At 49.5% G+C, this 12,500-nt stretch overlaps 1 protein-coding gene across 1 annotated transcript in view; it reads right to left on the reverse strand.

Moving 5' to 3' along the window:
* LOC106562225 (A disintegrin and metalloproteinase with thrombospondin motifs 6) overlaps positions 1 to 12,500 on the reverse strand; it is a 90,748-nt gene that overhangs the window by 46,026 nt on the left and 32,222 nt on the right. The window contains exons 11-12 of the mRNA XM_014127024.3: positions 8,695 to 8,836; positions 2,270 to 2,377 (exon numbers count right to left, since the gene is read on the reverse strand). Of these exons, the coding sequence (XP_013982499.1) occupies positions 2,270 to 2,377; positions 8,695 to 8,836 (250 nt within the window). The remainder of the gene's footprint in view (positions 1 to 2,269; positions 2,378 to 8,694; positions 8,837 to 12,500) is intronic.

Here is a 12,500-nt window from a genome sequence, read left to right on the forward strand (position 1 = left end):
CAGGGCTTAGAGACAGTAGAGGTTTAAGGTCTGTAACTGGGTCAGTGGTGCTCAGGGCTTAGAGACAGTAGAGGTTGTAGAGGTTTAAGGTCTGGAACTGGGTCAGTGGTGCTCAGGGCTTAGAGACAGTAGAGGTTTAAGGTCTGGAACTGGGTCAGTGGTGCTCAGGGCTTAGAGACAGTAGAGGTTGTAGAGGTTTAAGGTCTGGAACTGGGTCAGTGGTGCTCAGGGCTTAGAGACAGTAGAGGTTTAAGGTCTGTAACTGGGTCAGTGGTGCTCAGGGCTTAGAGACAGTAGAGGTTGTAGAGGTTTAAGGTCTGGAACTGGGTCAGTGGTGCTCAGGGCTTAGAGACAGTAGAGGTTTTAGGTCTGTAACTGGGTCAGTGGTGCTCAGGGCTTAGAGACAGTAGAGGTTTTAGGTCTGGAACTGGGTCAGTGGTGCTCAGGGCTTAGAGACAGTAGAGGTTTAAGGTCTGGAACTGGGTCAGTGGTGCTCAGGGCTTAGAGACAGTAGAGGTTTTAGGTCTGGAACTGGGTCAGTGGTGCTCAGGGCTTAGAGACAGTAGAGGTTTAAGGTCTGGAACTGGGTCAGTGGTGCTCAGGGCTTAGAGACAGTAGAGGTTTAAGGTCTGGAACTGGGTCAGTGGTGCTCAGGGCTTAGAGACAGTAGAGGTTTAAGGTCTGGAACTGGGTCAGTGGTGCTCAGGGCTTAGAGACAGTAGAGGTTTAAGGTCTGGAACTGGGTCAGTGGTGCTCAGGGCTTAGAGACAGTAGAGGTTTAAGATCTGTAACTGGGTCAGTGGGTTAAGATCCTGGGCCAAGGCAACGGGCTGAAAACACCAGGCCGTCCTCCTTCTCCTTCAATCACTCAGAACAGAGATTAACAATGCCAGAGAGAGAGAGGGGGGAAGGGAGAGAGAGAGAGAGAGAGAGAGAGGAGAGAGAGAGAGAGATTGGGGGTTATGCACTAAGACACTGTATAAACAAGATCAAAACTGCAGAGAGAGAGCGGGAGAGGCCAGAGAAAGAGAGTGAGAGAGGAGGGCAGAGAAGAACAAAGAGGGAGATAGATAGGTCAGAGAAAGTGAAATAGAGAGAGGGAGCGAGTCCTCCTCGAGACCTTGTCTGTGTTTCCAGCAAGACGAAAATAGCCTGGGAAAGAAAGTGTTATCAGAGACGAGCTGACACACCCAGACCCTACACTGCCTGTCTGTTACACCACACACCTGCAAGTGTGTGTGTGTTTGACACAGAAATCTGTGTGACCTTTGGGGGACACAACTGCTGTACCTCCCGTCTACTTATCTCTCTCCCTTTCTCTTTCTCTGTCCCGTCCTTGTCTCTATCCCTCTCTACCTTTCTCCCCCTCCACCTCACCCCTCCCTCTCCTCCCTGGCCTACCATCTCTCCCTCCCTCCCTTCCCCCCTAGTTGGCAGGGCCTCTCCACTACAGGGCCTGGTGAGAAATGGCTGACAGTTGTGTTCCTTTGAAGCCCCCTCCCCACCCCCATCCCCCTCACCACCTACCCTCACCCCAGACAGGAGCGCGCTACCACCCCCCCTCCACCCCCCTCAACCCCCCCTCCACCCTCCCCCAACCCCCGAAGCCCTCTGTCCCAAATCCCCCTGAGCTGATCTCAACCTGTGCACCCTGTGTAGCCCAGGACCCCGTCAGTGGCCCCCGGGGCCTGAAAGGCTCCAGTCAGCGGAGGGTAATGTCACATGACAGCCCCTGACACCCTCCCATTCTTCCCTTTGAGACCTCGGACCATCCGGTGACAATGGCCACCGTAATCCATGTTAAAACCGTCTCACTGTCAGCCGTCTAACCTGGCCGTGGCGTGGCCAGCCACCCTGCAATTCGACTCTGAAGTGATGACCTCAAAGCATGGTGTGTGTGTGTGGCGGGAAAGGGGGAGGGGGAGGGGGGGGGGCAATACATTGGGATACAACGGGAGAGGAGAGAACGAGCCCTACTAGATCTGGTTACCACACACCTCACAGTAACTAGTCTTGGCTCTGACACTCACTCGCTACTTCCCAACTGTGGAGGCTTAGCTGCTATCACGAGAGAGAGAGAGAGAGAGAGAGAGAGAGAGAGAGAGAGAGAGAGAGAGAGAGGGAGAGAGAGAGGGAGAGGGAGAGGGAGAGGGAGAGAGAGAGAGAGACAGGGCTGTTGGTATCGAGGTGAAGGAGAGAGCTGAGTTTGGCTACAGGAGAGAGCCAGTGTGTGCAAACTACAGGAGACAACTCGTGCGTTTAGACTTACCCCTTTCTCGATGCTGCCAGTCTGACACAGGGTCCCCTCAGCAGCAGGGATACTGTTGGTGACACAGCGGTTGCTTTTGCTAAGGCACCAGAGCTCTCTACACACTTCCTAGGAAAGGAGGCGAAAGCAAGTTGGTCAGAATAAAGCAATTCGCCGCAGAGAGTCTATTACGAGTAGAGAAATGGACAGAGACAGGGCTGTGGAAGTGCCTTAGCGACGAAAATAAATACATTATGTGACTTATGTGACTTCCACTCCTCATCTCCTGTCCTTCATCTGCACTAAGGTGAAAGAGCTAGAGGGGGGAGAAAATACCTGGCTGTAGAAATCCCTCATATTGCTTTCCCTTAAAAGGATAGCAGACCTGGGTCAAATAGAGTTTGCACGGTTCGGAGTCACTTTGGACTATTTCATAGGTTCCATTTCACCGGGCAAACTAACTCAAGCTCAGCTGAAATATTTGGAAGTGTGAGACCTATATCTTTGACCCAGGCCTGACGGATTGAGCCCTGTGCTTTGGACTCAGTTCAATAATAAGAGATGATATTCCAAAGGTCAAGCCATGCTCCTCGCATCCCTCTGTGTTGAAGGATAACGAGTCATCTGAAGCAATAGCAGAATGACTAAACGCCTGGTCACGTTTACCTTCCAGACCTCAGCGGAGACCGGCTGACGTCAGTTCACAGAAACCACCGTTAACCGGTTTTTATAGGAAATCACTCAGGGACTCACAACATCAAACTGTCCCTCAGAGAGGAGAGCGTCTCAAGGAACAGGGATTGTAGACATAACAACCAAAAAAAAGACGCTTTGTCTTACAGGAAGTTTGAAAACAAACAACTTCTTCTGTTTCTACAATTTATCCATCTTATCGCCTTGCTCTTACAGCAGCGGGAGAACTCTTCGTGTCGTAGAGAGAAAGGGGGGAGCGAGAGAGAGAGGGAGAGAGAGAGAGAGAATCCCAGTCAGACTCTCGTCTGGAATGAATAAAATTGTATAAGTGAATGCGTGTAACAAGGACAGCGCTGCATTAGATTTCCCATGAAACCTCTATGGTTTCCCCTCCGGGCGCTCCACTTCAAAGGCTTTACTGGACAACTGCATTACGGCAGAGGAGAAGAGGAGCAGCGTCATGAAGAAGAGTTACGGCCCTGAGCCCAGGTTCTGACCCCACGGGTCAGTAAATAAAGTCCAGGCCCCGCTGGTCTCTACTTGTCTCTACTGCTGCTAGACGCTATAGATTAAATAAAGCTGCAAACTGTCACTCTGAGTCTGCCCTGTCTCGCTGCACCACTCCCAGCTGCTTTCAATAAGCCGCCCCCCTCTGCCCCTCGCTAACCCCTCACTGCCCCACCCCGTCCACATAAAACCTCACCCTCCCTCCTCTCTGGCTTCCCCCCCCCTTCCCGTTCCAGAGCCGGCTGAAAGGTCAGAAGGAGAACCGGGTATGGATGGACATGTGACCCAGACCTGGTACGGCAGATTTATGCTAGCTAACAGAGAGGATGCGGGAGGGTTGGCGAAGGGTTAAAGAGAGCAGGGGATCAGGGAGGCCCGCCAGTAACTTAGACGTCACTTAGCCGTCAAACCCTTGTTTTTCCTCCCCTCCTCACCGTGCGACAGAACTGGGTTTCAGGACGAGCAACGCTATGAAGGAGTGTTCCGGTCTTTGCAGTGGGGGGGGGGGGGTCGCCGTGGGGTTAGTGGCAGTTTGGTTGTAAGTGACGTTCTCAAAGTTATTACTCGTATAACTTATCTTGACACTTTGCGAAATGTCTTCCCTGTTCCACGCTGAGATCTGACCTCTGTGACGTCATCGCCCTTTCAGAACCAAAGGCATCTCCTGCCCTTCCCGGTGACTCCGACGTTCTGAGAGTCAGTTAGAAACGACCGCTCAAATATTTCACTTCCGTGAGTCCATTTTACGTTATTCCACAGGAGCAAACATCTCGCCAAACTGCCGCCATTCTGTCCTTTCCTTTCAGTACAAGCAACAGTACAACTTTTCCACTGAGGCTGTTTGTTCCCATTAGAATCCACTACAGCTGTAGGGTAAGAGGACAAGTGGAAAGAGAGACCAGTCGAGCACCAGGACACAAACAAATCCCCGCAACCGTTAAGTGTAACAGTGACTGTAAAGTGTTACTGCGCCTCTCTTCCTCCTACATATCTTTTAGTTGTTCTCTTTCGTCTTTAATGGCACTAAAGCAGGGCCTGCTCTGCTCTGTGTGCTTCTACAGGGTAACCGTACCCCTAAGAGGTCCCCTTAACATTACATCACTCCGAAAGCAAACACTATCAAGTCGTAGATCCTTTAAATGTTTCTATGGCTACATGGGTCCAATCAGCAAGCTCTAAACTACAGACAACTCTTTACCAGACAGCTGGCTGGCTGAGTGAAACAGATCTGACTGTCAGAATCCATAACCCTACTAGTCGAAAGACTACATTCTAGTGCTGTGGAAGCAGCCCAGCACAGAGCAGCACAGCTGAGCCAGGCTGTGGAGGAATGCTCTCCTTTCAGAAATGGCTGTCTTTCATGCTGATCTAAAACCACAATTATGAGCTTAAGAGCCAAAATGACAGGGTTTGATTTGGGGCCCGTAGTAATCTGCTGTCAGATATTTCTTTCAATGAAACAAAATAAAGTCTCTTGATCTCTGCTAATGGCAGACTCTTTTTTTTGTTGTTGTCCGTATTGGTTCATTAATTCTTTGTGGCTTTCATTCAACATCTCCTGTGTCTGTGGCTTGGTTTAGTTCTCTCTCTGCTCCTGTCTCTTTATTTACCTTGGGTTGTTATTCTTCATGGTGGTGGTAGGGGGTAATGATTTTATTTCACCAAACTGTGGTGTGTGTGTGTGTGTGTGTGTGTGTGTGTGTGTGTGTGTGTGTGTGAGCAAACCTCCCTCCCTCATCCATCTCTTTAAGATAGGTTAGTGAGATATGCGGCACACCCATCCCAGGTGCTAAGAAAACAATTACGTCTCCTTAGGATGATAAGAAGACAACACCCTTAACCCCTGACTAAGAAGATAACACCCTTAACCTCTGATTAAGAAGATAACACCCTTAACCTCTGACTAAGAAGATAACACCCTTAACCCCTGACTAAGAAGATAACACCCTTAACCCCTGATTAAGAAGATAACACCCTTAACCCCTGACTAAGAAGATAACACCCTTAACCCCTGACTAAGAAGATAACACCCTTAACCCCTGACTAAGAAGATAACACCCTTAACCTCTGATTAAGAAGATAACACCCTTAACCCCTGATTAAGAAGATAACACCCTCAACCCCTCACTAAAACTCCTGACTAAGAGGATAAGACCCTTAACACCTGACTAAGAAGATAACACCCTTAACCTCTGATTAAGAAGATAACACCCTCAACCCCTGACTAAGAAGATAACACCCCTAACCCCCGACTAAGAAGATAACACCCTTAACCCCTGACTAAGAAGATAACACCCTTAACCCCTGACTAAAACCCATGACTAAGAAGATAACACCCTTAACCCCTGATTAAGAAGATAACACCCTTAACCCCTGACTAAGAAGATAACACCCTTAACCCCTGCTTAAGAAGATAACACCCTTAACCCCTGATTAAGAAGATAACACCCTTAACCCCTGACTAAGAAGATAACACCCTTAACCTCTGATTAAGAAGATAACACCCTTAACCCCTCACTAAATCCCCTGACTAAGAAGATAACACCCTTAACCCCTGACTAAGAAGATAACACCCTTAACCTCTGATTAAGAAGATAACACCCTTAACCTCTGACTAAGAAGATAACACCCTTAACCCCTGACTAAGAAGATAACACCCTTAACCCCTGATTAAGAAGATAACACCCTTAACCCCTGACTAAGAAGATAACACCCTTAACCCCTGACTAAGAAGATAACACCCTTAACCCCTGACTAAGAAGATAACACCCTTAACCTCTGATTAAGAAGATAACACCCTTAACCCCTGATTAAGAAGATAACACCCTTAACCCCTGACTAAGAAGATAACACCCTTAACACCTGACTAAGAAGATAACACCCTTAACCCCTGACTAAGAAGATAACACCCTTAACCCCTGACTAAAACCCATGACTAAGAAGATAACACCCTTAACCCCTGATTAAGAAGATAACACCCTTAACCCCTGACTAAGAAGATAACACCCTTAACCCCTGCTTAAGAAGATAACACCCTTAACCCCTGATTAAGAAGATAACACCCTTAACCCCTGACTAAGAAGATAACACCCTTAACCTCTGATTAAGAAGATAACACCCTTAACCCCTCACTAAATCCCCTGACTAAGAAGATAACACCCTTAACCCCTGACTAAGAAGATAACACCTTTAACCTCTGACTAAGAAGATAACACCCTTAACCCCTGACTAAGAAGATAACACCCTTAACCCCTGACTAAGAAGATAACACCCTTAACCTCTGACTAAGAACATAACACCCTCAACCCGACTAAGAAGATAACACCCCTAACCCCTGACTAAAACCCATGACTAAGAAGATAACACCCTTAACCCCTGACTAAGAAGATAACACCCCTAACCCCTGACTAAGAAGATAACACCCTTAACCTCTGACTAAGAAGATAACACCCTTAACCCCTGACTAAGAAGATAACACCCTTAACCCCTGACTAAGAAGATAACACCCTTAACCCCTGACTAAAACCCATGACTAAGAAGATAACACCCCTAACCCCTGACTAAGAAGATAACACCCTTAACCCCTGCTTAAGAAGATAACACCCTTAACCCCTGACTAAAACCCATGACTAAGAAGATAACACCCTTAACACCTGACTAAGAAGATAACACCCTTAACCCCTGACTAAGAAGATAACACCCTTAACACCTGACTAAGAAGATAACACCCTTAACCCCTGACTAAGAAGATAACACCCTTAACCCCTGACTAAGAAGATAACACCCTTAACACCTGACTAAGAAGATAACACCCTTAACCCCTGACTAAGAAGATAACACCCTTAACCCCTGCTTAAGAAGATAACACCCTTAACCCCTGACTAAAACCCATGACTAAGAAGATAACACCCTTAACACCTGACTAAGAAGATAACACCCTTAACCCCTGACTAAGAAGATAACACCCTTAACCCCTGACTAAGAAGATAACACCCTTAACACCTGACTAAGAAGATAACACCCTTAACCCCTGACTAAAACCCATGACTAAGAAGATAACACCCTTAACCCCTGACTAAGAAGATAACACCCCTAACCCCTGACTAAGAAGATAACACCCTTAACCCCTGATTAAGAAGATAACACCTTTAACACCTGACTAAGAAGATAACACCCTTAACCCCTGACTAAAACCCATGACTAAGAAGATAACACCCTTAACCCCTGACTAAGAAGATAACACCCTTAACACCTGACTAAGAAGATAACACCCTTAACCCCTGACTAAAACCCATGACTAAGAAGATAACACCCTTAACCCCTGACTAAGAAGATAACACCCCTAACCCATGACTAAGAAGATAACACCCTTAACCCCTGACTATAACCCATGACTAAGAAGATAACACCCTTAACCCCTGATTAAGAAGATAACACCCCTAACCCCTGACTAAGAAGATAACACCCTTAACCCCTGACTAAGAAGATAACACCCTCAACCCCTGACTAAGAAGATAACACCCTTAACACCTGACTAAGAAGATAACACCCTTAACCCCTGACTAAGAAGATAACACCCTTAACCCTTGATTAAGAAGATAACACCCTTAACCCCTGATTAAGAAGATAACACCCTTAACCCCTGATTAAGAAGATAACACCCTTAACCCCTGACTAAGAAGATAACACCCTTAACCCCTGACTAAGAAGATAACACCCTTAACACCTGACTAAGAAGATAACACCCTTAACTCCTGATTAAGAAGATAACACCCTTAACCCCTGACTAAGAAGATAACACCCTTAACCCCAGATTAACACCCTTTGATATACAGGAGCTAATGGCAGCTTGGCACAACATATTTGCTCTTCTCCTGTTACCTGATCACTATCATAGCCCCTGCTTCACCAGCATTATCACTAATGTTAGATGCAGGATCAACCGTTGTAAAGGATTCCATTAACAACGCATTTTCCATGAACAAAGCATTGTCCTCCCCTGCAGAGCAGAGAGACTGTGTGCATACTGCAGAGGAGAGAGACTGTGTGCATACTGCAGAGCAGAGAGACTGTGTGCATACTGCAGAGGAGAGAGACTGTGTGCATACTGCAGAGGAGAGAGACTGTGTGCATACTGCAGAGGAGAGAGACTGTGTGCATACTGCAGAGGAGAGAGACTGTGTGCATACTGCAGAGGAGAGAGACTGTGTGCATACTGCAGAGGCGGAGAGACGCACGTTTCTTACCCCATATTTGCACTGTCGTGAGGAAGCTCCATACTGGAAGCGACACTGCTCGTCTGCGTCGTACACCTGCCCCGGGGCCACTGTTGGGTACAGGAAGTCTCGTTTCAGAGGTTCATTGTCCAGACACGTCCCCCGACCTGAGCTGTCAGAAAAACAAACCTACAATAGGATTGTTTCTTACATACCACACCCACAGAGCCTACCGCGCGGGTTCCCAAACCTTCCTCCAGGCTTCATGGACTAATCAAGGGCATGATGTCTAGTTGACTCAGATGTGCTAGTGTTGGAATATATCATATAAGTGGAACGGCTCTGAGTACTCAAGGAGAGGTTTGGGAAAAGCGGGCTCAGTATAGCTACGAGGTACTGGTGTTCACAAAGCAGCCCTCCAGGATAGAACATCACTGGTTTAGCAACATCAAATACATCGTTTCATGTAGAGGGCATCTCTCAACCTATATTCTACACAATTTCACCACAGTGACTTGAAACGACTGATGACATTACATGGCATGAGACGCAAATACAGTTTACGACAACCCCAGTCACACCGTCTACTGACACCTGTTAAAAACCGCCGTGTATGTTGTCAGTAGCCTCTAACCCCAACCCTATAGACGGAGTGGAGAGAGCCTCTAACCCCAACCCTATAGACGGAGTGGAGAGAGCCTCTAACCCCAACCCTATAGACGGAGTGGAGAGAGCCTCTAACCCCAACCCTATAGACGGAGTGGAGAGAGCCTCTAACCCCAACCCTATAGACGGAGTGGAGAGAGCCTCTAACCCCAACCCTATAGACGGAGTGGAGAGAGCCTCTAACCCCAACCCTATAGACGGAGTGGAGAGAGCCTCTAACCCCAACCCTATAGACGGAGTGGAGAGAGCCTCTAACCCCAACCCTATAGACGGAGTGGAGAGAGCCTCTAACCCCAACCCTATAGACGGAGTGGAGAGAGCCTCTAACCCCAACCCTATAGACGGAGTGGAGAGAGCCTCTAACCCCAACCCTATAGACGGAGTGGAGAGAGCCTCTAACCCCAACCCTATAGACGGAGTGGAGAGAGCCTCTAACCCCAACCCTATAGACGGAGTGGAGAGAGCCTCTAACCCCAACCCTATAGACGGAGTGGAGAGAGCCTCTAACCCCAACCCTATAGACGGAGTGGAGAGAGCCTCTAACCCCAACCCTATAGACGGAGTGGAGAGAGCCTCTAACCCCAACCCTATAGACGGAGTGGAGAGAGCCTCTAACCCCAACCCTATAGACGGAGTGGAGAGAGCCTCTAACCCCAACCCTATAGACGGAGTGGAGAGAGCCTCTAACCCCAACCCTATAGACGGAGTGGAGAGAGCCTCTAACCCCAACCCTATAGACGGAGTGGAGAGAGCCTCTAACCCCAACCCTATAGACGGAGTGGAGAGAGCCTCTAACCCCAACCCTATAGACGGAGTGGAGAGAGCCTCTAACCCCAACCCTATAGACGGAGTGGAGAGAGCCTCTAACCCCAACCCTATAGACGGAGTGGAGAGAGCCTCTAACCCCAACCCTATAGACGGAGTGGAGAGAGCCTCTAACCCCAACCCTATAGACGGAGTGGAGAGAGCCTCTAACCCCAACCCTATAGACGGAGTGGAGAGAGCCTCTAACCCCAACCCTATAGACGGAGTGGAGAGAGCCTCTAACCCCAACCCTATAGACGGAGTGGAGAGAGCCTCTAACCCCAACCCTATAGACGGAGTGGAGAGAGCCTCTAACCCCAACCCTATAGACGGAGTGGAGAGAGCCTCTAACCCCAACCCTATAGACGGAGTGGAGAGAGCCTCTAACCCCAACCCTATAGACGGAGTGGAGAGAGCCTCTAACCCCAACCCTATAGACGGAGTGGAGAGAGCCTCTAACCCCAACCCTATAGACGGAGTGGAGAGAGCCTCTAACCCCAACCCTATAGACGGAGTGGAGAGAGCCTCTAACCCCAACCCTATAGACGGAGTGGAGAGAGCCTCTAACCCCAACCCTATAGACGGAGTGGAGAGAGCCTCTAACCCCAACCCTATAGACGGAGTGGAGAGAGCCTCTAACCCCAACCCTATAGACGGAGTGGAGAGAGCCTCTAACCCCAACCCTATAGACGGAGTGGAGAGAGCCTCTAACCCCAACCCTATAGACGGAGTGGAGAGAGCCTCTAACCCCAACCCTATAGACGGAGTGGAGAGAGCCTCTAACCCCAACCCTATAGACCGGAGTGGAGAGAGCCTCTAACCCCAACCCTATAGACGGAGTGGAGAGAGTCCTCTAACCCCAACCCTATAGACGGAGTGGAGAGAGCCTCTAACCCCAACCCTATAGACGGAGTGGAGAGAGCCTCTAACCCCAACCCTATAGACGGAGTGGAGAGAGCCTCTAACCCCAACCCTATAGACGGAGTGGAGAGAGCCTCTAACCCCAACCCTATAGACGGAGTGGAGAGAGCCTCTAACCCCAACCCTATAGACGGAGTGGAGAGAGCCTCTAACCCCAACCCTATAGACGGAGTGGAGAGAGCCTCTAACCCCAACCCTATAGACGGAGTGGAGAGAGCCTCTAACCCCAACCCTATAGACGGAGTGGAGAGAGTCTCTAACCCCAACCCTATAGACGGAGTGGAGAGAGCCTCTAACCCCAACCCTATAGACGGAGTGGAGAGAGCCTCTAACCCCAACCCTATAGACGGAGTGGAGAGAGCCTCTAACCCCAACCCTATAGACGGAGTGGAGAGAGCCTCTAACCCCAACCCTATAGACGGAGTGGAGAGAGCCTCTAACCCCAACCCTATAGACGGAGTGGAGAGAGCCTCTAACCCCAACCCTATAGACGGAGTGGAGAGAGCCTCTAACCCCAACCCTATAGACGGAGTGGAGAGAGCCTCTAACCCCAACCCTATAGACGGAGTGGAGAGAGCCTCTAACCCCAACCCTATAGACGGAGTGGAGAGAGCCTCTAACCCCAACCCTATAGACGGAGTGGAGAGAGCCTCTAACCCCAACCCTATAGACGGAGTGGAGAGAGCCTCTAACCCCAACCCTATAGACGGAGTGGAGAGAGCCTCTAACCCCAACCCTATAGACGGAGTGGAGAGAGCCTCTAACCCCAACCCTATAGACGGAGTGGAGAGAGCCTCTAACCCCAACCCTATAGACGGAGTGGAGAGAGCCTCTAACCCCAACCCTATAGACGGAGTGGAGAGAGCCTCTAACCCCAACCCTATAGACGGAGTGGAGAGAGCCTCTAACCCCAACCCTATAGACGGAGTGGAGAGAGCCTCTAACCCCAACCCTATAGACGGAGTGGAGAGAGCCTCTAACCCCAACCCTATAGACGGAGTGGAGAGAGCCTCTAACCCCAACCCTATAGACGGAGTGGAGAGAGCCTCTAACCCCAACCCTATAGACGGAGTGGAGAGAGCCTCTAACCCCAACCCTATAGACGGAGTGGAGAGAGCCTCTAACCCCAACCCTATAGACGGAGTGGAGAGAGCCTCTAACCCCAACCCTATAGACGGAGTGGAGAGAGCCTCTAACCCCAACCCTATAGACGGAGTGGAGAGAGCCTCTAACCCCAACCCTATAGACGGAGTGGAGAGAGCCTCTAACCCCAACCCTATAGACGGAGTGGAGAGAGCCTCTAACCCCAACCCTATAGACGGAGTGGAGAGAGCCTCTAACCCCAACCCTATAGACGGAGTGGAGAGAGCCTCTAACCCCAACCCTATAGACGGAGTGGAGAGAGCCTCTAACCCCAACCCTATAGACGGAGTGGAGAGAGCCTC

Source organism: Salmo salar, chromosome 01 (genome assembly GCF_965601325.2).
Source record: "Salmo salar chromosome 01, fSalSal1, whole genome shotgun sequence".
Classification (NCBI taxonomy): Eukaryota; Metazoa; Chordata; class Actinopteri; order Salmoniformes; family Salmonidae; genus Salmo; species Salmo salar.